The sequence below is a fragment of the Rana temporaria genome, chromosome 8 (genome assembly GCF_905171775.1).
Source record: "Rana temporaria chromosome 8, aRanTem1.1, whole genome shotgun sequence".
In the NCBI taxonomy this organism is placed as follows: Eukaryota; Metazoa; Chordata; class Amphibia; order Anura; family Ranidae; genus Rana; species Rana temporaria.
This window is the reverse complement of record NC_053496.1, coordinates 181,161,785-181,188,917: the sequence shown is the minus strand read 5'-3', so window position 1 is coordinate 181,188,917 and position 27,133 is coordinate 181,161,785. Positions and strand designations below refer to the sequence as shown.

General features: G+C 44.6%; 1 protein-coding gene and 1 pseudogene across 1 annotated transcript; one reads left to right on the top strand and one right to left on the bottom strand.

The window, feature by feature from the left end:
• On the bottom strand, nucleotides 1-25,566 carry LOC120910055 (gastrula zinc finger protein XlCGF26.1-like). The gene is made up of 5 exons (XM_040321906.1): nucleotides 25,519-25,566; nucleotides 4,636-4,733; nucleotides 4,359-4,559; nucleotides 4,117-4,252; nucleotides 1-1,424 (listed from the first exon to the last, which is right to left on the bottom strand). The coding sequence occupies exons 1-5, from the start codon at nucleotides 25,550-25,552 to the stop codon at nucleotides 211-213; spliced, it is 1,683 nt and encodes a 560-aa protein (XP_040177840.1). The 5' UTR covers nucleotides 25,553-25,566; the 3' UTR covers nucleotides 1-210.
• Nucleotides 5,781-5,911, top strand: LOC120912530 (annotated as a pseudogene).
• Nucleotides 25,567-27,133: the final 1,567 nt, after the last annotated feature.

Sequence of the window (27,133 nt, the reverse complement as noted above, 5' to 3'; positions counted from 1 at the left end):
TAAAAATCCACCTGTTTAATGACATTGTATACTTGTCAACAGCAGGTACATTTAAGCCGATGTCTAATCAGAAATCCTATAGGCATAAAACATTTTCCGCACTCGAACATGAAAAAAAGAGCTCTTACAAGCGTGAGTTGTCTGGCATCTTAGAAGGTTTCCTTTATCGGGAAAATGTCTCTCACGGCCTGAACTTGGAAAAAAAGGACTCTATTTTGCGTGAACTTTCTCGTGTTGAACAAGTGCTTTCCTGTAGGTAAAACATTTCCCACACTCTGCACATGAGAAGGGCCGCTCGCCCGTGTGAGTTCTCATATGGGATAGAAGTACGCTTTTCCCAGTAAAACTTTTCCCGCACTCAGAGCATGAAAAAGGGCGCTCGCCCGTGTGACTTCTTAGGTGTAAACTAAGTTTTGCTTTTTCTGTATAAGATTTCCCGCACTGTGAACAGGAATAAGGACGCTCACCTGTGTGAGTTCTCTGGTGTTTAAGAAGGTCTCCTTTCTGAAAGAAACGTTTCGGGCACTCCGTACACGAAAAAGGGCGCTCGCCTGTGTGCATTCTCTGATGTATAAGAAGGTATCTTTTGTGAATGAAACATTTCCCGCACTCTGGGCATGCATAGGAACGCTCACCTGCGTGAATCCTTTGGTGTGTACGAAGTACACTTATCTCGGTGAAACGTTTTCCGCACTCTGTACAAGTATAAGGACGTTCACCCGTATGAGTTCTCTGGTGTTTAAGAAGTGAATTTTTTAGATTGAAACATTTCCCGCACACCGTACATGCAAAGGGACGCTCACCGGTGTGAATTCTATGGTGTTTAACAAGGTCTCCTTTATGCATGAAAGTTTTCCCGCACTCTGAACAGGGATAGGGACGCTCACCCGTGTGAATTCTCTCATGTTTACGCAGGTCTGCTGTCTGAATGAAACTTTTTCCGCACTCTAGGCATGAATAGGGACGCTCGCCCGTGTGACTTCTCTGGTGTGTAAGAAGTGTTCTTTTCTCACCGAAAGATTTCCCGCACTCTAAGCACGAATAGGGACGCTCACCCGTGTGAGTTCTCTGGTGTATGAGTAGTTTTCCTTTCTCAATAAAACTTTTCCCACACTCTGAACACGAGAAAGGTCGTTCACCTGTGTGAATTCTCAGGTGTATAAGCAGGACTTTTTTTTTACTGAAACATTTCCCACACTCTGAACATGGGAAGGGACGCTCGTCTGTGTGATTTTTCTCATGTCTAAGAACTGCCTTTTTGTCACCGAAAGATTTCCCACACACGGAACATGAGAATGAACTCTCTCCCGTGTGGGCTCCTTGGGGGTTTGAAGATCTACCCCCACTTTGAGCTGGAGTAGCGCGATTTACTGCTGGAGATAATGTAAGATGTCCCTCAGAGGTATTCCAGGAATAACGTCCAGCTGGGTGAAAAAAAAAATGAAACAAATCTTATAAATATTCTTCTGCCATTTTATTCAGAAGTCATATACAGTATGTTGGTATAGAACTCAACTGTTTCTCAGAGCTTTGGTATTGAATTAGCATATTTACCAAACTATAAATACAAGCCAGATAAAGGGCACAAAAGACACATGACGTTATATTGAGGAATGGAGATGGACCTTTCATATGGTGTACAGTATCTCCTCCTCATTTGTTGGGAACATGACATTATATTGAGGAATGGAGACGGACCTTTCATATGGTGTACAGTATCTCCTCCTCATTTGTCTGGAACATGACGTTATATTGAGGAATGGAGATGGACCCTTTATATGGAACATTTAGCTGTGGAGTAGATACATCGATGATGTTGTTATGGTCATCCTCTAAGTTTCCTCAATTTTTTTCCTTACTGAATGCATTTGTTGGAAACATGACATTATATTGGGGAATGGAGATGGACCTTTCATATGGTGTACAGTATCTCCTCCTCATTTGTTGGGAACATGACGTTATATTGAGGAATGGAGATGGACCTTTCATATGGTGTACAGTATCTCCTCCTCATTTGTTGGGAACATGACGTTATATCGATGAATGGAGATGAACCTTGGTGTTCAGTACCTTCACTTCTTTTGTTCAGAACCTAACTTTATATATTACGAAACCTTTTTGTACAGAATACAGTTAATCTACCTTTTCAGCTTTAAATATTGTAAATAGAATTTGTAAATTCTTCTGGTGAAGTTTAGATATCTGTATACCATACAACACATCCACCTTGTTGGAAATGTTGTTTGGTGGGGCAGATACGTTGATGATGTTCTTACTGTCATTAGTTAAAGTATAAACATCATCAACGTATCTGCCCCACCAACCAACATTTCCAACAAGGTGGATGTGTTGTATGCTATATGGTATACAGATATCTCAACCCCCAATCTTACCCTTTACCTAAGGATGTGAAAATCCCTATCTTGAACAAGGACTCTACAGCCTTTACTTAATTTGAGGGACAGTATCTCCTCCTCATTTGTTGGGAACATGACGTTATATTGAGGACTGGAGATGGACCCTTTATATGGAACATTTAGCTGTGGAGTAGATACATCGATGATGTTGTTATGGTCATCCTCTAAGTCTCCCCAATTTTTTTCCTTACTGAATGCATTTGTTGGAAACATGACGTTATATTGGGGAATGGAGATGGATCTTTCATATGGTGTACAAAATCTCGTCCTCGTTTGTTGGGAACATGACGTTATATCGAGGAATGGAGATGCACCTTTCATATGGTGTACAGTATCTCCTCCTCATTTGTTGGGACCATAACGTTATATTGAGGAATGGAGATGGACCTTTCATATGGTGTACAGTATCTCCTCCTCATTTGTTGGGACCATAACGTTATATTGAGGAATGGAGATGGACCTTTCATATGGTGTACAGTATCTCCTCCTCATTTGTTGGGAACATGACATTATATTGAGGAACGGAGATGGACCTTTCATATGGTGTACAGTATCTCCTCCTCATTTGTTAGGAACATGACGTCATATTGAGGAATGGAGATGGACCTTTCATATGGTGTACAGTATCTCCTCCTCATTTGTTGGGAACATGACGTTATATTGAGGAATGGAGATGGACCTTTCATATGGTGTACAATATCTCCTCCTCGTTTGTTGGGAACATGACGTCATATCGATTAATGGAGATGAACCTTGGTGTTCAGTATCTTCACTTTATTTGTCCAGAACCTAACTTTATATTATGAAACGTTTTTCTACAGCATACAGTTAATCTACTTTTTCAGCTTTAAATATTGGGAAATATTGTAAATAGAATTTGTAAATTCTCCTGGTGAGGATTAGATATCTGTATACCATATAGCAGGGATATGCAATTAGCAGACCTCCAGCTGTTGCAGAACTACAAATCCCATGAGGCATAGCAAGACTCTGACAGCCACAAGCATTACACTCAGAGGCAGAGGCATGATGGGACTCGTAGTTTTGCAACAGCTGGAAGTCCGCTAAATTGCATATCCCTGCCATATAGCAAACAATACATCCACCTTGTTGAAAAACTTGGCTGGAGGGGTAGATACGTTGATGATGTTCTTAATGTCAATAGTTAAGGTATAAACATTATCGATGTATCTGCCCCACCAACCAACATTCACATCAAGGTGGGTGTGTTGTATGCTATATGGTATACAGATATCTGAACCCCCAATCTTATCCTTTACCGAAGGAAAAGGATAAGGATGTGAAAATCCCGATCTTGAACAAGGACTGTACAGCCTTTGCTTAATTTGAGGGTAAAGTTTTATCAGTATACATATCGGGATCTTTGCTGTAAGAGATATGAAAATGATTCTTTAATGGAAATGGTTCTATCTTTTGTATTCTGACAAAAAGTGACTGGATGGTTTCTAAATACAACATATATAAAAAAAAGACTGCCAATATTTGTAAAAATTTGTACGAAATCCAAAAATAAAATTATTTAGGATAAAATTGGGCTGAACCTTATGTGGGTTTTCTGGATCAACTGAGGGTTAGCATTTTTTTCAACCAATAGAACGATGTACAGTATATAAATACTTTATACTCATACAAGTAAAATACAAAATGTGAACTTCTGCATTTAGTGTTTATTACTTACTTGTGTCGATATATATGGAAGATCCATCTTGTTTACGCATATTTGTCTCCTCCTCCTCCTCAGGCTGGTCTTCACCCACCACCACCTCCTCCACTTCCTCTTTAATCTCAACTTTGATGTGTTGAAGTTCTTCATCCTATACCCCAAAGATCATAGAACACATTTATAAAAAGGAAGTAGAAATTAGACAGGTTTCATGTCTTTGAACAAATTTAGAGTTCTAGATGCTCAATTCCACCTACCTGATCGTACTCAAGGGTGGTGTGATCGTCCTGTGGGGAATCCTGAGCTCCGGGACTTCTATCTAGTAGGTTTCTGTTACCGGGTGGCTCTGTGTCTTTGTAGGGATCCGTGTGTCCTTCAGAATGCTCTTTCATCACACCATACTCATCATCCTCATTTTTAAACTCTTCCTTAACGATAATATTACAAAACCCAAGGTTCTGAAAACACAAGCATTTATTGTAACAAATATGCTTGTGTATTAATTATAACTACCAACGACTGTTATTCATCTACCTCAGCATTGTGAATTATCTCCTGATCTTCTTGCGTGGAATCCTGGGAGTGCAGAGCACGGGAACATCTCCCTGGTGGGTTCTTTTTACTGGATCCATCTGTAGGAAACACACACACTGACTGAATACATTGTTTCTATGTGTTTATCAGATGATGGGGGGGTCTAGGTGGACCCTCCGTACTGCTCTCTCCTTTACAATAAAGTCTCCTGAGAGCATATTGTGCTTCAGACTGTGGGGTACAGACCTACTGCTCTGGCCTGTCTGTTCCTGCACCAGACAGGTAAGCCACAAAAGATCAGGAACCTAAAGACTGCAGATCACCAAGTGCCCAGGACAAGATTTGCAGTATACCAGGACTAGTGAGCGGAATCAGCTGTGTTTTTGTTCCACTGCTAGTAATCCAACCAGAGACTACCTTTGCATAACAGCCCTAAAAGTATTTCATTGCATGCATTTCTAAAGAGATGGTAACATGTGCACCACCCTACAGTTTGGGCCCCACCATTAGCTGGGATTACAGAGGACAGGGGCATCTCTCTGGTACTTTCCCATTACTGGATCCATCTGTAGGAAACACACACACTGACTGAATACATTGTTTCTATATGTTTATCAGATGATGGGGGGTCTAGGTGGAGCCTCCGTACTGCTCTCTCCTTTACAATAAAGTCTCCTCTTACCCGGTGATGTGAGGGGCGGCTGATTGTCCATCATGACGTCCTTGTAGAGATCCTTGTGTCCTTCTAATTACTCCCACTCTTCCATGGAGAAATAGACAGTGACCTCTTGAAACCTTATAGGAACCTGAAACACACAATGATACAGTCACCATCCAGACACATACCTTGTCTGTTACTGGATAATGTCCCAGAATTCCCGGCACCGCTCACCTCTCCTGTTTAATGATCTTGTTGGCGTTTTGTGCTATCATCTTGTGTTAACTGAGGTCACATGCAGATCTAAGGTCACCTCTTTTTTTCTGCACATAAATTAAATAAATACTATGTAACAGTAATATTGTTACATTATATTTCTCACTGAGGGCTTCAAAACCCTGTTTTGATATAGAGCAAGTCCCGGCTTTATTTTGACAGCCATGACTTGTTATCAATAAGTGTGGGGTTTGACAGTGGTGGAAGCGAAATCACTTCTCGGCCTTTTGGCTAAGATGAAGTGTAGTATCTGTTCTTATCAGATGCCAAGAGGTGGCGCTGTGATAACCGTCCCTGGTCCACAGCGGTGGATTAGGGATAGGTGGTTATGCAAGACCTCTTGGCGTAATGGAAACCTGGACGGTTAGTTTCCAGGGCGGACCGAAACCGTACTGCTCGACGAACGGAGGGACATTATTAGGCAGCATTTAGAGAAAGCCAAAAGGAAAGCCTCCTGGTGAGGATGGAGAACCACTGGGTCTGGCCGAAGGGTCGGGTCCCTGGCCTAGATTGGTGTAGTACTTGCGCCGGTCAGTTTTCCGGGAGAGAACACTGGCTCCCCTTTCCCACCGGGGAGCGGTTAGTACTTCCCGGATGTAATTAGGTAGGAGTGATGGGAGTAATGGTCATTACACAGGCTCTCTCTAAGCTCTCAGATCTCCACGCCTTCCTGATTGGGGTGGTTGCTGTACCGTTCGGGCTGTTGGTCAAGGTTGAGAGAAAAGCCTGTGGTGAATGTGCCCCTGGACAGTCCAGGGGTGCCATAGCTCACACAAGTGTTGAGGGGCACTTTTGAGATTTGGCACCTTGGTCACTTCACTACACACTTTTTACGCACCTGCCTCTAGGGCCGAGCCTTTTGGCTAGGAACAGAGGAATTCTTGATTCCCGGCCAAAGGGCCGGCCATTGTATTGTACAATGACCACTTTCACTTCTCCCACCTTCCTTCTCCAAAAGTTTCTATTTATTTTACCCCTGTGCATCACGGTTTTGTATCCTTTTGTTGAAAGCATTACACGTTTGTCATAGTGGGATTAGTAGGCTGTGGGTCCTCGGGCCTGCCCTGAACGTCTTGGGAGGGGGTGGACATGGCCTTCTGGCTTGGTTTGCCCTCTCTCATGGGGGGTCTTTCTTCGGGGGAGCCCCACCAAGTACTTGGGTGGGTCTGTTTCGGCAGACCCTCCAGAGAAAGGGGTTCTGTCTGGTTTTGGCCAGATGGACCTAGTGAAGTACCTCAGTCCCCGTCTGGAGCCTAACGCCCCGGGGGATCAGGGTAAGTGGAGGACACGTTTTGTGTCACTCTTTATGTGTGTGCACATTTTTTGGCACCGGGTGGAGTTTTTGGGTGTGTTTCACACGCCACTGGCTTTTCAAAAAAATTGGTGGAAGCAGAGTGGGGTGTCTGGAGTTGGTCACGTGTAGGCAACCTTGGCACTCCAGTTGTTGTGGATCTCCCAGACTTATAGGCACTAGAGGACTGTCAACAGAGATCACGTGAGGTTCAAGACTCCTAGAGACAGAGACCCGGTGAGGTTCATGACTCCTAGAGGCTAGCATGCTGAGGTTCCTACCCCTTCCTTAAGTCCTCTACAGCCTAATCCTCTCTAGACATGCCCCCCAACTGGAACTATTTATTTGCTCCCACTGACTTGTTTCTCCAATACTCACCACTTCTTCATGCTGCTTTTTTCCCCCTCGGGCACTCTCTTCCTCAGGCTACTGTTATTAGTGGTCTCAAAAGTGTGGCCTGGGGGCTGGATGCAGCCTTTTGCTTGCTTTTATCTTGCCCATGTGGCATTATTTCTCCACTGTTGCTGACACAGTTCATGCAATTGACACCAAAGATAGGGCACTAATCTTCAAAACTGATACCAACGATGGGACACTAATCCTCAGATCGACACCAATGACGGGACACTGGCCCTTCCTGCAGACACCAATGACGGGACACTGGCCCTTCCTGCAGACACCAATGACGGGACACTGGCCCTTCCTGCAGACACCAATGACGGGACACTGGCCCTCCCACAGATACCAACACTGGCCCTCCCACATATACCAACGATGGGACACTAATCCTCAGATCGACACCAATGACGGGACACTGTCCCTTCCCGTAAAGTCCCTTCCCGCAGACACCAATGACGGGACGCTGGCCCTTCCCGGAGACACCAATGACGGGACGCTGGCCCTTCCCGCAGACACCAATGACGGGACGCTGGCCCTTCCCGCAGACACCAATGACGGGACGCTGGCCCTTCCCGCAGACACCAATGACGGGACGCTGGCCCTTCCCGCAGACACCAATGACGGGACGCTGGCCCTTCCCGCAGACACCAATGACGGGACGCTGGCCCTTCCCGCAGACACCAATGACGGGACGCTGGCCCTTCCCGCAGACACCAATGATGGGACACTGTCCCTTCCCGCAAAGTCCCTTCCCGCAGACACCAATGACGGGACACTGTCCCTTCCCGCAGACACCAATGACGGGACACTGGCCCTCCCACATATACCAACAATGGGACACTAATCCTCAGATCGACACCAATGTCCCTTCCCGCAGACACCAATGACGGGACACTGGCCCTTCCCGCAGACACCAATGACGGGACACTGGCCCTTCCCGCAGACACCAATGACGGGACACTGGCCCTTCCCGCAGACACCAATGACGGGACACTGGCCCTTCCCGCAGACACCAATGACGGGACACTGGCCCTTCCCGCAGACACCAATGACGGGACACTGTCCCTTCCCGCAGACACCAACACTGGCCCTCCCACAGATACCAACACTGGCCCTCCCACAGATACCAATGATGGGGCACTATTTTTTTTTTTACTCCCACTGACCACCAAGCCTATGGCATTGTTTACTCCTACTGACATCAGGACATTTTCTTCTCCCACTGGCCACAGTGCGGGGCCCCCTGAAGTTTGAAGGACAGTAAACTGGCCTTTTATTTGGAAAGTCTGGACACCCATGACGCTGATCGTTAAACATGCCCTCAAAAAGGTCACCATCTTTAGCATCCTGTCTTTAGAAAACCTTGAAGATTTCTCCTTTATGATTTTTAAATTGGCCCTCTGCTGATTGGTGTGAAATCCATGCCACAAGGGTCATTTGGCTTTTTAGCCATCCACACTATATTGTCAAAAGTATTGGGACACCCGCCATTACAAACACATGCACTTTAATGGCCTCCAGTCTTAGTGACGTAGGGTTCAGTATTGAGTTGGCTCCGCCCTTTGCAGCTATAACAGCTTCAACTCTTCTGGGAAGGCCGTCCACAAGGTGTAGGAGTGTGTCTATGGGAATGTTTGACCGTTATTCCAGAAGCGCATTTGTGAGATCAGGCAATGATGTTGGACGAGAAGGCCTGGTTTGCAGTCTCTGCTCTAATTCATTCCAACTGTGTTCTATCGGGTTGAGGTCAGGACTCTGTGCAGGCCAGTCAAGTTCCTCCACCCTAAACTCACTCATCCATGTCTTTATGGACCTTGCTGTGTGCACTGGTGCGCAGTCATGTTGGAACAGGAAGAGGCAGCCTCCAAATTGTTCCCACAAAGTTGGGAGCATGAAATTGTCCAAAATGTCTTGTTATGCTGATGCTTTAGGAGTTCCCTTCACTGGAACCAAAGGGCCAAGCCCAACCCCTGAAAAACATCCCCACACCATAATCCCCCCCTCCACCAAATGGTTTGGACCAGTGCACAAAGCAAGGTCCATAAAGACATGGATGAGCGAGTTTGGGGAGGAGGAACTTGACTGGCCTGCACAGAGTCCTGACCTTAGGGGTTGGGCTTAGGGTTGCCACCTCATCCCTTTAAAACCGAACACATATGAATTACACAGGTTCTGAGGCTAATTAAGGTGGTAATTAGACTCATTTGGTGCCTTACCTGCATTAAATTAGCCTCAGAACTAGGGTTGTCCCGATACCGATACCAGTATCGGTATCGGGACCGATACCGAGTATTTGCAGGAGTACTTGTACTCCCGCAAATGCCCCCGATGCCTGGCCGAATACTTGTCCCCGCCGCCGCAACGCGCTGCCGCCGCAAACCCGCCGCTGCATACCGCAAAGCCGCCACGTTAATCTGCGTGCGGGGAACATTACAGCTTTCGTTTGAATAGCTGTGTTCCCCGCCGCGCCGCATATAGACACTCCCCCCTGCTCGAGATTGGATGGGTGATCTGTCCAATCCCGAGCAAGGGGGAGTGTCTATACACCCCCAGCGGCATGGAACACCGCTATTCAAACGAAAGCTGTAATGTTCCCCGCACGCAGATTAACGCGGCAGTGGCATCATCTAGGTATGGGGGACATGGCTGCATATATGGGGGACATGGCTGGATATATGGGGGGGGACATGGCTGGATATATGTGGGGGACATTGCTGCATATATGGGGGGGACATGGCTGCATATATGGGGGGGACATGGCTGCATATATGGGGGGGACATGGCTGCATATATGGGGGGGGACATGGCTGCATATATGGGGGGGACATGGCTGCATATATGGGGGGGACATGGCTGCATATATGGGGGGGACATGGCTGCATATATGGGGGGGACATGGCTGCATATATGGGGGGGACATGGCTGCATATATGGGGGGGGGACATGGCTGCATATATGGGGGGGACATGGCTGCATATATGGGGGGGGACATGGCTGCATATATGGGGGGGGACATGGCCGGATATATGGGGGGGGACATGGCCGGATATATGGGGGGGGACATGGCCGGATATATGGGGGGGACATGGCTGCAATATGTGGGGGGACATGGCTGCAATATGTGGGGGGACATGGCCGGATATATGGGGGGGACATGGCCGGATATGTGGGGGGGACATGGCTGCAATATGTGGGGGGGACATGGCTGCAATATGTGGGGGGACATGGCCGGATATATGGGGGGGGGACATGGCCGGATATATGGGGGGGGACATGGCTGCAATATGTGGGGGGACATGGCTGCAATATGTGGGGGGGACATGGCTGCATTTGGGGACACATTTAAAAAAAAGTATCGGTATTCGGTATCGGCGAGTACTTGAAAAAAAGTATCGGTACTCGTACTCGGTCCTAAAAAAGTGGTATCGGGACAACCCTACTCAGAACCTGTGTAATTCATATGTGTTCGGGTTTAAAGGGATGAGGTGGCAACACTAGTTGGGCTTTGCCCCTTAGTTCCAGTGAAGGGAACTCTTAAGGTGTCAGCATACCAAGACATTTGGTACAATTTCATTCCCCCTTCCTGTTCCAACATGACAGTGCACAAAGCAAGGTCCATAAGGCCCGATTCACACTTATGCATTTTTAGTGCTTTTTGCATATTTGCACTACAGAACGTGTTCCATAGGAAACCATATTATATGGACTGTAGTGCAAATCTGCAAAATGGAAAAGGCACTATAAAATGCATAGGTGTCAATCAGGCCTTAACCACTTCCGGACCGCCGCATGCACATATACGTCGGCAGAATGGCACATTGGCGTACCTGTACGTCCCTGCCTAGACGTGGGTCGGGGGTCCGATCGGGACCCCCCCCCCCTGTACATGCGGCGGTTCCCGTGGCTTCAGGAGCGATCCGGGACGAGGGCGCGGCTATTCGTTTATAGCCGCCCCGTCGCAATCGCTCCCCGGAGCTGAAGAACGGGGAGAGCCGTATGTAAACACAGCTTCCCCGTGCTTCACTGTGGCGGCGTATCGATCGAGTGATCCCTTTTATAGGGAGACTCGATCGATGACGTCAGTCCTACAGCCACACCCCCCTACAGTTGTAAACACACACTAGGTGAACCCTAACTCCTACAGCGCCCCCTGTGGTTAACTCCCAAACTGCAACTGTCATTTTCACAATAAAGAATGCAATTTAAATGCATTTTTTGCTGTGAAAATGACAATGGTCCCAAAAATGTGTCAAAATTGTCCGAAGTGTCCGCCATAATGTCGCAGTCACGAAAAAAAATTGCTGATCGCCGCCATTAGTAGTAAAAAAAACAAAAAAACTATCCCCTATTTTGTAAACGCTATAAATTTTGCGCAAACCAAACGATAAACGCTTATTTTGTGTAGTGAAGTGAGGGGCGCTATATCAAAATAGTGGATGTGTGTCATACGCTTCCTGAAGACGGTTTAACTGAAACGTGACGTCGAGGCGGTATCCGAGCGCGCACGCATAGCCACGCACTTCCGGTCTCACTGGTTGATGGACAACTAGCGGTGGAACGCACGCTAGTGGACCAGGACGCGGCCATCTCTTATCTTGTCTTACTATCCCCACCACCTACAGCCTCAGTGCCGGGAACGGGCACCAGCAACAGTAAGAGGCCATTTGGCATTGTAATTTTAACTTTTGTATATTAAATGGTTTTACACTATGGTGGTATCTCTTCTCCTTCCTTGGTACACCATTTGCTGCAATCGCTGACATTGGAATCCAATGAGACCCTGCTGATCCTCATTTAAAACAAGCCTGATCGACCATATGTTAAGTAATCTGGTCAACACCGTGTGGTAAGGAGCCATCCATTATTATTCTGGTGACCTATAGGTGAAGGCGGACCACTTCTTTCTCGCACTTTGGCTATTTTGAAGATTCACAAGCACTTTAGCATTTGCACATTTCCCTGCGATTTGGGATTGGATTATTTGCATTTTGCACCTGGACTTGATACAACACTGGATCCATTTTGCACTTAACTATTTATTTGCTGGACATTCTTTTAAAAAAATTTTTTATTTTTTTTTTTTATTTTTTTTTTTTTATTTATTTTCCACGGCATTTGGCACTATTGTACTTATAGAGTTTAGACTATAATCTGTTTGGTTTTTCACATAGATTTGGGCACACAGTTACACTGTGTACTACTCAAACGCACATTGTGACACGCATCCACTATTTTGATATAGCGCCCCTCACTTCACTATACAATATATGCAAGTCAGTCACCTGATTTTATTTGGGAGCAGCTTCACTCAGTTAGTCACTTGATTTATCAAGTATATAATTTAGTGTAATTCATTTGGCGCGAGATTTATTTTTCCGATAAACGCTTATTGCGATTTTTTTTTACCAAAAATAGGTAGAAGAATACGTATCGCCCTAAACTGAGGAAAAATTTTTTTTTATATATGTTTTTTGGGGATATTTATTATAGCAAAAAGTAAAAAATATTGAATTTTTTTAAAAATTGTCGCTCTATTTTTGTTTATAGCGCAAAAAATAAAAACCGCAGAGGTGATCAAATACCACCAAAAGAAAGCTCTATTTGTGGGGAAAAAAGGACGCCAATTTTGTTCGGGAGCCACGTCGCACGACCGCGCAATTGTCAGTTAAAGCGACGCAGTGCCGAATTGTAAAAACCCCTTGGGTCATGTAGCAGCATATTGGTCCGGTCCTTAAGTGGTTAAAGGGGTTGTAAAGCTTCCCGTTTTCTCACCTTAATGAGTTATCTTGCAAACCTGGCCTGTTAGTGGGCCCTGAGGACATGGTTGATGGCTACTGCCATAGATGAATCAAATTTTTGGACCCACCAGTTAGATGATCAAAAAACGATCGGATTCCCCCGTCCACGTAAGTGAGGTGGTTGGAGGAATCCTCCCCGATGCGTTATTGAATTTGGACAGCAGGACTCCTCCGCAGTCAGAATGCACAAATCAGTGCTACAGATCGAATGACAATTTTTCCAGCCCTCCCACTTGAGAGAAGCCGATCCCTGCTGAACGGTCTGAATTTCCATCCATCTATGGTCAGCTTAGGTAAGAACGAGGACCTTAGTCCACTACAGTCCAGTACGGAGAATCTCTACGCAAAGAATCCGACATACTGACCACCGACGCCTCCAATCTCTGCCACCAGCCATCGCTCCTCTGAACGTCGCCCCTTCCTGCTTCCTCTTTGTGCTGTAGGCCTCTTTGCAGGTCACCAATTTTTTTTCTCTTCCCTCCTCCCACCACAGTCACATGGTCAAAAAGGCCAACATCTCATTGGGTTGAGGGCACTGCCAGAATCCAACATGGCTGCTTGGGTAGCATTTGGCCTTTTTGTGTCATGTGATCTCTTGGAGCAGTGGCCATTTTCTTGTAGCCAATGAGGGGGGGGGGGGGGGGTAGTAGTCCACCACATGCCCTTATCTAACCTATTGTCTCTAAATTGTAGCCAAACCCCTCAGTTCCTCTTCTGTTGTCCCTCCCGCGTTTGGTTTATTTGCATATCAATCAAAGAAGTGCCTAAAGAGCAATCCAAACATAAATCTGCAAAACAATCGTCTGAATTTATTCGCAACAGAGAAGTCCTTAAATAATGTTATACAAAGTGAAGCGCTAAAAGTGAGACTTTTTGATCTTCAGTTGATTTTATTATATTTATTCCTGAAAATATGCGTTTGATATTGACCATTTTCTGATTTTTGGTGTTTTTTTTATTTATTTCGATTTTTTTTTTACATTTATTATAACGAAAAACATAAAAAAAAAAGGAAAATATATATTTTTTTCAGACTTGACATGTTGAGACAAAAAACATAAAAAAAACAAAAAAAAACAGGACACTTGTCTCTGTAGATGATTAACCACTTAAGCCCCGGACCAATATGCTGCTAAATGCCCAAAGGCGTTTTTACAATTCAGCACAGCGTCGCTTTAACAGACAATTGCGCGGTCACGCGATGTGGCTCCCAAACAAAATTGGAGTCCTTTTTTTTCCCTCAAATAGAGCTTTCTTTTGGTGGTATTTGATCGCCTCTGCGGTTTTTATTTTTTGCGCTATAAACAAAAATAGAGCGACAATTTTGAAAAAAAATCAATATTTTTTACTTTTTGCTATAATAAATATCTCCAAAAATATATATATAAAAAAAAAAATGTTTTCCTCAGTTTAGGCCGATACGTATTCTTCTACCTATTTTTGGTAAAAAAAAATGATAGCGTTTACAAAATAGGGGATAGTTTTATTGCATTTTTATTAATATTTTTTTTTTACTATTAATGGTGGCGATCAGCGATTTTTTTCGTGACTGCGGCTTGTGCTCCACGCTGGTCCGGGATACCTCTGAGCAGAACCTGTGCTGCATGGCCAGAAAAGCCCCAGAATATGCCACATCCATGCACAGGCGGAAGCCGGAACATCCCACATCCCTTCACATGTCGGAAGTTACACTTACAAGCAGCGTTTCGTCTTACGAACAAATTGCATTTACGAACAAACCAACAGCCCTTATTGAGTCCGTAACTCAGGGACTGCCGGTATTAGCTTTATAGTCTTTGTACTCACTCCATTTCCAGTACATCCTTCCTGAGGGCTGGTGCCCAGAACTGGATGGCATACTCTAGTCTTCCTGATTCTCCTCCCAGCCAATCAGAAAAGCGTGCCCTGAGACCCGCTTCCTGATTGGCCTGAAAGGAGAAGCGATCCTATTGGCCTAGGAGAAGGAGAGAGGAGACACACGGCGGAAACTGCCCTTGATGCCGAGTAGGAAACTATGGGGAAGCCGCCGCCCATCTCCTGGAGAGAAAATCGCTCTCCTCGCCATAGATAGGGTAGGTGTGGGTCTGGTAACTGGCAGGGGGGGGGTTTTACGGGTGACCCAATCAACTGGGGGATGGGGTGGCTGTGGGTGTCGCCCCCCCCCCCCAAAAAAAAATATATTTCACCAGCCGCCACTGGTTTGCAGTGTATATACTTTAAACCAGAGGCTCTGGATGGACAGTTGGATAAATAGCTCTATATTTAGGATGTATCTGGTCTATAAACCAGAGGTTCTGGATGGACAGTTGGATAAATAGTTCTATATTTAGGATGTATCTGGTCTATAAACCAGAGGCTCTGGATGGACAGTTGGATAAATAGTTCTATATTTAGGATGTATCTGGTCTATAAACCAGAGGTTCTGGATGGACAGTTGGATAAATGGCTCTATATTTAGGATGTATCCGGTCTATAAACCAGAGGCTCTGGATGGACAGTTGGATAAATGGCTCTATATTTAGGATGTATCCGGTCTATAAACCAGAGGCTCTGGATGGACAGTTGGATAAATGGCTCTATATTTAGGATGTATCCGGTCTATAAACCAGAGGCTCTGGATGGACAGTTGAATAAATGGTTCTATATTTAGGATGTATCCGGTCTATAAACCAGAGGCTCTGGATGGACAGTTGATAAATGGCTCTATATTTTGGATGTAACTGAACTCCGAACAAGATTTTTTTTAGAGTTTATAACTCTAATTATATATCTTTGCATGTGAATCATCATCTGCTGGAGATAAAAGACGTCACAGTGACTATGGAGGAAGAGGACGGACATGACGGGGTTACTGGATGTAAATATAAAATAATATCTTATTACCTCCTCTGCTGCCAGTTCCAGCAATGTCTCCTCTCTACTTCCTCCCGACTCACCTCTCACCCGGAACTTCCTGTTTATACTCTGACATCACTTCCTGTCTTTACCCGATATCTGCGTTCCACTGACAATACGTAGAATCAGCTCCAATGCTTCTTGGTCCACTCTTTATTTTTATTGTTTATGTAACACCCGAGTTAAAACCCAAACCATAAATTATTATTATATATTTTGTTGATAAGCCTCGTTTTAAAATGCATAAATAAGAAAAACTAAAATGTGAAAAAAATAAAACCGTTTTTTTTCCCCAAAACTAAAAATATATAAAGTATAGTATACAGAACACAATTTATAGTTGCCGTTTCTCTCCGTGTTACCATACTACAGGTTGTTTCTGGCTCTAACCTCACAGGACTGCCCCTGACTTGTCTTTATATCTTTTCTATTGACCCCCCGCAGCACAGACTCGTAACAGAACACTTGGGTGAGCATCATACCATTGTGAGGAGCCACGGATAAGTATGGTAACTACAAAAAAAAAAAAAAACTATTTCTGGCCCTCCTTCTCAGTCAACCCCCAGAAATAAAGGTAATTAATATTATTGATCAGGATGGAAAAGTCCTTTCCAGAGATACATCATATTTTGATATCAGCCGAATCAGTAGATGTAAAATGACTAATACAGTATAATTATCATAAGATGTTTCTGTTGGCAACCAATGTAAGTTGTGTCCTTCTCTACTGACCACCAATGCAAAGAGTCCATTCTCTACTGACCATCAATGCAACAAGTCCCTTCTCTACAGATCACCAATGCCAGGTGTACCTTCCCTACCGACCACCAATGTAAGGCGTCCCCTTCGCTACTGACCACCAATGCAAGGGGTCCCTTCTCTACTGACCACCAATGCAAGGAGTCCCTTCTCTATAGACCACCAATGCAAGGAGCCCCTTCTCTACTGTCTACGATGCAATGAGACCCTTCTCTACTGACCACCAATGCAAGGAGTCCCTTCTCTACTGACCGCCAAATGTTAGGGGGCCCTTCTCTACTGACCGCCAAATGTTAGGGGGCCCTTCTCTATTGACAACCAATGTAAGGAGTCCCTTCTCTACCGACCACCAATGCAAGGAGTCCCTTCTCTACTGACCGCCAAATGTAAGGGGGTCCTTCTCTACTGACCGCCAAATGTTAGGGGGCCCTTCTCTATAGACCACCAATGTAAGGAGTCCCTTCTCTACCGACCACCAATGCAAGGAGTCCCTTCTCTACTGACCGCCAAATGTTAGGGGGCCCTTCTCTATTGACAACCAATGTAAGGAGTCCCTTCTCTACCGACCACCAATGCAAGGAGTCCCTTCTCTACTGACCGCCAAATGTAAGGGGGTCCTTCTCTACTGACCGCCAAATGTTAGGGGGCCCTTCTCTACTGACCGCCAAATGTTAGGGGGCCCTTCTCTATAGACCACCAATGCAAGGAGCCCCTTCTATACTGACTGCCAATCTAAGGAGTCCCTTCTCTACTAAACGCCAATCTAAGGAGTCCCTTCTTTACTAACCACCAATGCAAGGAGCCCCTTCTCTACTGACCACCGATGCAAACAGACCCTTCTCTATTGACCACCAATGTAAGGAGTCCCTTCTCTACTGACCCTCAATGCAAAGAGTCCCTTCTCTACTGACAACCAATGCAAGGAGGCCCTTCTCTACTGTAGCGCTCACCCCCGAAGGAGCCGCTGGTTATAGATTGGGTGGCGTGTTACCTCTGTGACTCCGCCGTCTAGGGTAGTTGATGAGAGCCGAAGCAATAGAATGTCCACACAGCAGGTGTCTTTTCTTGTGCTTTTATTTTACCCAACACGGTAAACAATAAAACTTGAGGTAGATAGCAAAGATGGATGAGGAGAAGAAATAGCAGATTCAGGCTTAACGATGCGGAAACAGTCCTGCTTCCAACGCTACTTTACTTTCGTCGCCACTCCAGCCGGAGTGGGTATAGTGTACCTGGACAGGCCTCTCACACTGACCTGGCAGCCAGGGTATCACTCGGAGCTTTGAGGGAAAAGATCTCTGCCACAGACCCTCCCTAGAACTTAGATCATGGAGACAATCCTCCTTGGTAGAATTTGTGTTAGAATCACCTTCAGGTAGTATTTTCAATCAGGTTACCGACTGACAGGTTGCTGACATCCAACCTTTCAGTGTCCGGCTACCTCTATCCCCGATGGATCGTCTAGGCCCCCGTTGGATCGCCAGCCTCTCTTGACTATCCTCAGGCGGACCCCCCACCAAACAGCTATCTTGCTTGGGATCTTCTCAGAATTGGGGACCCAGTCGAACACCGGGGCCCCGCCACAGCTTCAAATGTTCCGGGCCAACATCCCGGCCCGGTAGGCCATCTTGCGGGGGGCCGTGATGTGTGGTCACCCTAAAGGTGGGTGCCACCTCAGGAAAAGAACCCCGCCTTAATGGCGTCTGCTCCAGAAGTACCCTCCCCCAGCATGCCCCGTGAGAGAAACCCCTCCCGATTGGCTGCTGGCAAGAGGCACCCCAGCCCGAACTCCACTGGCGCCACCTGTCTCCCCGGGGTGGTATAGCAACCCAGGAACAACAGAATGGACCCACAGCACAGCCCAGCTGAAACAGAGAGCCTTTGTAGAATTGCAATCAGAATCAGAGTCAACTATACTCTGATTATCACTTAACTTTTAATAGCACCGGTACTTGGAAGTACACAGACGCTACACTACTGACCACCAATGCAAGGAGTCCCTTCTCTACTGACCACAAATGCAAGGAGTCCCTTCTCTACTGACCACAAATGCAAGGAGTCCCTTCTCTACTGACCACCAATGCAAGGAGTCCCTTCTCTACTGACCACAAATGCAAGGAGTTCCTTCTCTATTGGCCACTAATGTAAGGGGGCCCTTCTCTAATGACCACTAATGCAAGGAATCCTTTTTCTACTGACCACCAGTGTAAGGGGGCCCTGCTCCACTGACCACCAATCTAAGAGAGCCCTTTTTTTTTTACCAACCCCCAACATAAGACAGTCACTACTGTGACCATGAGGAGGAGAACAAGATTGGGGTGATGGTAATATTCAATGTGGCTTTTAAAGTTTTGAAGCTTTAGAGCATGGGTGCTTAACCTGTGGCCCTCCAGCTGTTGCGGAACTACAAGTCCCATGAGGCATTGCAAGCTGCTGACAGTTACAAGCTTGACTCCCAAAGTCAGAGGCATGATGGGAATTGTAGTTTTGCAACAGCTGGAGGGCCACAGGTTGAGCACCCATGCTTTAGAGTATCAGCTGACACACATATGGAATTGGACCTTCTAGACCAGGGGTGTCAAACTCAATTTCATTGAGGGCCGCATCAGCAGTGTGGTTGCCCTCAAAGGGCTGGTTGTATCTGGGTTGCACTACATACAGAGTGCAGAGTTCAATATTATGTCAGGATTATGCTATGTGCAGGGTTTAGCAGTGCTTTTTTTTTTTTTTTTTTTCTTTAAAGTGTATTTTGTGCGTGTACTCGAGAGAGCCGGACTGCAGGAGTTGGGAGTAGGCAGGCCTCCCCCAGAGGCAATCTGCCACCTTTCTCCATGCCCCGAGTGGCAATGGCGGGTGTGTGAGGGGGTCCTCCCACACAGCCCGCCCTACCTGCTCCGCTTTGAAGCCCAACGGGGCAGAGGGACTCCCTATAAGGGAGTGAGAGGATCTAGCCCCCTCAACCAGCCCCGTTAGTCCTTCGCCTCTCTTTTTTAGAGACCGCGTGGTCAAAGTGCGTGCGTGTTAACCCAATTTCGAGTGCGTGTAAGTGTGGTGGTTTTTGTGGGAGGGGGGTGGGCGTACTAAGCGCAGGCTTACCTTGTATAGAATTTTGTTTTATTTTACAAAATAAGATTCATGATTATTACATAATAAATCAAAGCTTACATTTTTTGAATTTGAAAATATTTTCATAATTGAAGTAAAAAAACAAAATATCACATTTAATCATGTGAATGGATGAAAAACAAAAAAAAGTCCAGCTTCTAAAGTGAGCAATGATGTGCAGCATGGAAGGCATGGACCACACAAGGGCAAGGGATCTTCATAAAAGGTAATTGGTATCAATATATAGCGAACTGTGTACTTTAAAATATACTCCCGCCCATGTGGCCCGAAGCCAAAACATTGTTTTGAATAATTTACATTACTCAATCAACTTACACATTATTATGTCTGGGAATGCTATGACGATTGGCAGACTGTATATCCTCTGAGGAAGCCCAGCGGGCGAAACATGTTGAGATGTTGTCATTATACCGCCTTGAAATCTTTGATGAATCAAAGGCATGTGGGGGTACATGCATTCCTAGTGTATTACAAGAGGCTCCCACTCTTCCTTCTGGATTTATATTTTACACTATGGAGAATGCAAAAAGAGGAATGGGGACCCCCCTAAGGATGAGAGCCGGGAACTGTAGCAGGTATATTTCACCACTGGAATCTCCAAGAAATAGAAGCCACCAGATGACTCATCATAGGTCATCAGGATTCACCTATAGTAGAAAGGTCCCTTTGACAAGACGTATACCTCTATAAACTACATTTTTAGAATGGACAACACTGGAAATATCAACACATTGACAGTATATCCCCTAAGGAAGCCCAACGGGCGAAACATGTCGGGATATTGTCAATATTATACCGCCTTGAAATCTAGGATCATGTGTCACGGGTCATGATTGTATATATTTTTATATGGACTTTAAATTTTAACTTATTTTTGAATAAAACATTTATAGGTAGATTTACAAAGAGTTTGGCCGGCTTATCAGTAGATAAGCCGACCTAACTCTGAATCTACGCCGGCGTTTGTTTAAGCGTATGCTCAAACAGAGACACGCTTAAACAAAGCTAAGATAGGCTGGCTTGCGCCGTTCTAGCTTAGCTTGCAATTTTTCGGATGGCCGCTAGGTGGCGCTTCCATTGCGGCCGGCGTAGATTATGTAAATGAGGGGATACGCCAATTCACGAACGTACGCGAGCCCGCCGCAGTCGAATTACGTTGTTTCCGTAAGGCCTTAGGCGGCCTAAAGTTATTCCACCTATGAGGTGCAATAACAATGTTAAAGTATGGCCGCCGTTCCCGCCGCGAGGTTCGAAATTTTTGCGTCGTTTGCGTAAGTCGTTTGCGAATCGGGAGTTACGTAGTTTACGTCCACGTCGAAATCAATAGGCCCGTACGGCGTACTTAGCCGCAATGCGCACTGGGAAATGTAGTCGCCCGGCGCATGCGCAGTGTCAAAAAACGTCAAAAAACGTGAGGTCAAGCCTCATTTCCATACAACACGCCCCCCTCCAAGCAATTTGAATTAGGCGCCCTTACGCCCGCTCGTTTTAGGCTACGCCACCGTAGATTAGCAGGTAAGTAGATTGTGAATCACTACTAGCCTAACCTAAAGTTAGGCCAATGTGTGTGAATCTACATATTAATTTTTTATGAAATATTGTTTTCAGGTGCATCTTTCTGGACAACCATATTTAATTCAAAATTCTATAGTTTATACAAAAATAAAGTTGAAGTTTAAATCCAGTATAATGATGACAACATCCCGACATGTTTCTACCGCTGGGCTTCCTCAGGGGGATATAATGTCCGCTAATGGTCATAGCATTCCCAGATGTAATAAGGTGTAACTTGAATGAGTAATGCAAAGGATTCAAAACAATGTTTTAACTCTGGCCACATGCTGTATATTAACACCAATGACCTTTATGAAGATGCCTTGCCCTTGTATAGTTATGCTTGGTATTACACATTCCTGCTCCTGATATGCTTCCTGTGGTCACACACAATCCAATTTGGTTGAACATTTTTGGGAACATTGTTTTGAATCATTTACAATACTCATTCAAAATACACAGCTGGGAATGCTATGACCAATGGTGGACAGTAGATGCCCTGAGGAAGCCCAACGGGTGAAACGTGGTACAGTTTCACCTGTTTAATGAACATCAGGCGTGAGTACTCTGATATTTAATTAGATTACCTTTCGGTTTAAAACATTTCCCGCACTCTGATCATGAAATACTGTTCTTCCGTTTGTGCATTCTTAGGTGTTTAACAAGGCTTGCTCTTTGAGAAAAACAGTTCCCGCACTCCGAACATGAAAAAGGTCGCTCTCCCGTGTGAACTCTCTGATGTATATGAAGTTTTCCTTTCTCAGCGAAACATTTCTCGCACTCTGAACACGGATAAGGGCGCTCGCCCGTGTGACCTCTCTGGTGTACGATAAGTTTTGATTTTTCAATAAAGCTTTTCCCGCACTCTAGACATGAGAAAGGGCGCTCTTCCGTGTGAATTTTAAGGTGTCTCTCGAGGACATTTTTCAGAACGAAACGTTTCCCGCACTCTGGGCATGAAAAAGGACGCTCACCTGTGTGAATCCTCTGGTGTACAAGAAGGTTGCCCCTCTCAGAAAAACATTTCCCACAGTCTGAACATGAATAGGGACGCTCGCCAGTGTGGCTCCTCATGTGTATAAGAAGTTTTGCTTTCTCCCTGTAAGTTTTCCCGCACTCCGAACACGAGAAAGGACGCTCCCCGGTGTGACTTTTCTGGTGCAGAACAAGCAAATTTTTCACCCCGTAACTTTTCTCACACAAAGAACACGAATAAGGACGCTCACCTGTGTGAATTCTCTGGTGTATAAGAAGGCTTGCTTTCTCCGCAAAATATTTCCCGCACTCTGAACATAAATAGGGACGCTCACCAGTGTGACTCCTATGGTGTCTAGAAAGTGCACATTTCTGAATGAAAGATTTCCCACACAAGGAACAGAAAAAAGGACGGTCAGATTCCATGGGACGAGGTGTATCTGTTGTATCTGTACTCTGAGGTCTTCTGTGAAGATCTGAAGAAATGGTACGTGTAGTATCCGAAGATTCACCAGGATAAGATGGATCCATCGATGTTGGTAAATGGGAAGGTCTGTGATATCTATTATGAGTACCGGAATCTTCTTCTGGAGAATATGGTGCGATACCGTTATCTTCTGTATTATGATCGGGAGGTAAAATAGGACGTCCCACCGAGACATTCCTATTAGGAGCATAGTTCCCATCTGGTGGAAAGAAGTTTTAAAAAAAATATTAGAAGTATTCATCAAGTCTTCTATTTCTTATGGTGTACAGTATCTCCTCCTCATTTGTTGGGAACATGACGTTATATTGAGGAATGGAGATGGACCTTTCATATGATGTACAGTATCATCTCCTCATTTGTTGGGAACATGACGTTATATTGAGGAATGGAGATGGACCTTTCATATGGTGTACAGTATCTCCTCCTCATTTGTTGGGAACATGACGATGGACCTTTCATATGGTGTACAGTATCTCCTCCTCATTTGTTGGGAACATGACGTTATATTGAGGAATGGAGATGGACCTTTCATATGGTGTACAATATCTCCTCCTCATTTGTTGGGAACATGACATTATATTGAGTAGATACATCGATGATGTTGTTATGGTCATCCTCTAAGTCTCCTCAATTTTTTTCCTTACTGAACGCATTTGTTGGGAACATGATATTATATTGAGGAATGGAGATGGACCTTTCATATGATGTACAGTATCTCCCCCTCATTTGTTGGGAACATGACGTTATATTGAGGAATGGAGATGGACATTTCATATGGTGTACAGTATCTCCTCCTCAATTGTTGGGAACATGACGTTATATTGAGGAATGGAGATGGACCTTTCATATGGCCTTCTCCATGTCTGTCTGTCCACCTGCAAGGTGATTAATGTGGCCAGTCTCTGGGTGGAGACCAAACCTGATTTAAGTCAGCCAAGCCTGCAAATCTCAGTATCTCCCCCTCATTTGTTGGGAACATGACGTTATATTGAGGAATGGAGATGGACCTTTCATATGGTGTACAGTATCTCCTCCTCATTTGTTGGGAACATGACGTTATATTGAGGAATGGAGATGGACCTTTTATATGGAACATTTAGCTGTGGAGTAGATACATTGATGATGTTGTTATGGTCATCCTCTAAGGTCTCCTCAATTTTTTTCCTTACTGAACGCATTTGTTGGGAACATGACGTTATATTGAGGAATGGAGATGGACCTTTCATATGATGTACAGTATCTCCTCCCCATTTGTTGGGAACATGACATTATATTGAGGAATGGAGATGGACCTTTCATATGATGTACAGTATCTCCTCCTCATTTGTTGGGAACATGACGTTATATTGAGGAAAAATAGGGTTTAAGGTAAAATAGAGATGGACCTTTATATGCTGTATAGATCATATCCAGAAAAGAGTGGGTGGTGTCATAGATGAAGTTCTGGGGCAATGATGTCACAATCTCTACTTCGTCCAATCAGAGAACACGTTGTATTTATTGAGAAAATACAAAGTCTTCTCTGAATGGTGCCCATGCCTAGCTCCCCGTCAGAAAGCAGTAGGGCAGCTGCTAGTCTAGGGCGCAGTCATTTGCAGCTTCCAATGGTAATCCCAAAAGGTACGGCACATGGTTAAATTTATGCAAGTTGGACCAATATTCATAAAAATATCATATAACTGTCTAAGGCTTACCAATGCAAAAACACAAATGGGAACTGTTTCAACACTTAGTGTGTATGACTTACTTGTGTCTATATATAGAGAAGATTCCTCCGGTTTACTTTTCATTATCATCTCCCCCTCCTCCATAGACTGCTGATCTCCACTCACCAACCTCTCTTCTTCTTCCTCTTTAATCTCAACTTTGATGGCTTTCGGTTCTTCATCCTAAACCCCAAAGATGATGGAATGCATTTTGAAAAAGAAACAAGAGATTGCATAGAATAATGTCCTCTCGTAGCTTAGACTCATCTACCTGATGATGGTGGGGGGTGGTGTGACCTTCCTGTGTGGAATCCCGGCAATACAGAGGACGGGGACATCTCTCAGGTGGGTTCCCAGTAATGGATCCATCTGTAGGAAACACACACACTGACTGAATACATTGTTTCTATGTGTTTATCAGATGATGGGGGATCTAGGTGGAGCCTCCGTACTGCTCTCTCCTTTACAATAAAGTCTCCTCTTACCCGGTGATGTGAGGGGCGGCTGATTCTCCATCATGACATGAAAAGCCTCCTTGACTTTAGCTGGCACTATAATGGTACCCTCTTCCGTGGACTGGTCGCCTTCTGCTTTAACCTCAACTTTTATATCTATCAGATCGTCACCCTAAACCAAGAGAATGTTTGGCAAATATAACATTTAATGATACTAGACCACAAAAAAAAAAAAATTGTAGGGTTCAAAATGTCTTGCATTGTTGAGTCATGTTTATGTATTAGATGCTCCAACCAACCTGATAACAGCGTGAATAGTTGTGATCTTCCTGTATGGAATACAGAGGACGGGGACATCTCTCTGGTGGGTTCCCATTACTGGATCCATCTGTAGGAAACACACACACTGACTGAATACATTGTTTCTATGTGTTTATCAGATGATGGGGGATCTAGGTGGAGCCTCTGTACTGCTCTCTCCTTTACAATAAAGTCTCCTCTTACCCGGTGATGTGAGGGGCGGCTGATTCTCCATCATGACGTCCTTGTAGAGATCCTTGTGTCCTTCTAAATACTCCCACTCCTCCATGGAGAAATAGACAGTGACATCCTGACACCTTATAGGAACCTGACACACACAATGATACAGTCACCATCCAGACACATCCCTTGTCTGTTACTGGATAATGTCCCAGAATTCCCGGCACCGCTCACCTCTCCTGTCAGCAGGTCAAGAGCCCCTTTAGTAACATCTTCTTGGCACTGGTTACCTCTGTTGTCAGGTACTGTGATGGGTGATGTTCTGTGATGACCACCTCTAGATATTAATGGATCACCAGATATTTTATGAACTACTTTAAAATCCTATAAAAAGAGAGACACATTTATCACTACAGAGTTCACAGAATCCTCCTCACCTCTCCAGTCAGGTCTATTTAATTAATAGAGATAAGAGTGATGTCATGTGACCTCCCAGAATCCTCCTCACCTCTCCGGTCAGGTCTCTGTATATGGTTTATAGACCAGATACATCCTAAATATAGAAACATTTATCCAACTGTCCATCCAGAGCCTCTGGTTTATAGACCGGATACATCCTAAATATAGAGCCATTTATCCAACTTTCCATCCAGAGCCTCTGGTTTATAGACCGGATACATCCTAAATATAGAGCCATTTATCCAACCAGAGCCTGGGCAGTTGGATAAATGTTTCTATATTTAGGAAGTATCCGGTCTAAAAACCAGAGGCTCTGGACAGTAGGATAAACGGTTTTATCTTGCGTGTGTATCATCATCTGCTGGAGATAAAAGACATCACAGTGACTATGGAGGAAGAGGAAGGACATGACGGGGGAGTCATTGGGTGTAAATATAAAATAAGATCTTATTACCTCCTCTGCTCCTAGTTCCAGGAATGTCTCCTCTCTACTTCCTCCTGAACTCTCACCCGGAATTTCCTTTTTACATCACTTCCTGTTTGTACCTTACATCACTTCCTGTCTCTGCGTTCCACTGACAACACGTAGAACCACCACCTTGTGGAGGATAAAAAGTCTGCAGCCTATATTGTTTTTCGATTCTTTGATCCCGTTTATTGTTGTTATAATACCCAAGTAAAAACCCCAAGCATAAAAAAATAAAATAAAAATATGAGCGACAATAAGATTTTTGATAATTTGATAAATATATATATATTATCAAATATCTCATTGCAGTCTTATATATATATATATATATATATATATATATATATATATATATATATATATATATATATATATATATACACACGGAAAGTATATTTAGATATGATAAAAATTAATAAAGAGATATTAAAAATATATATATATATACACACACGTATACAAGGGCTTTACCAAAAGTAATGCAAAAGTGGGTATTAACTTACACCGGCATTTCGAATTTCAGAGGTTAGTAGGGAAACTCTTCCTCTATGCAAAGTTACTACTCAACTTAGTCTCTATCAAAAAAGTGTTGCATCTGCGTCATCGTTCAACCAAACTCTCAAATCCTCTTTGAAAAAAAATTCAGGTCTGTACTGTTGGGCCCACCACTTCCCATCCACTTTCACCTTATCTGTGCCATCAAATCATTTT

Bases quoted from the DNA above. Each gene is read 5' to 3' on its own strand.
- LOC120910055 (XM_040321906.1), bottom strand. From the start codon at position 25,552: ATGATGGAGAATCAGCCGCCCCTCACATCACCGG. The intron at 4,734-25,518 runs GTAAGAGGAGAC...TGTTTCCTACAG, and splicing joins GCCGCCCCTCACATCACCGG to ATGGATCCAGTAAAAAGAAC. The intron at 1,425-4,116 runs GTAAGTAATAAA...TTTTTCACCCAG, and splicing joins TTCCATATATATCGACACAA to CTGGACGTTATTCCTGGAAT.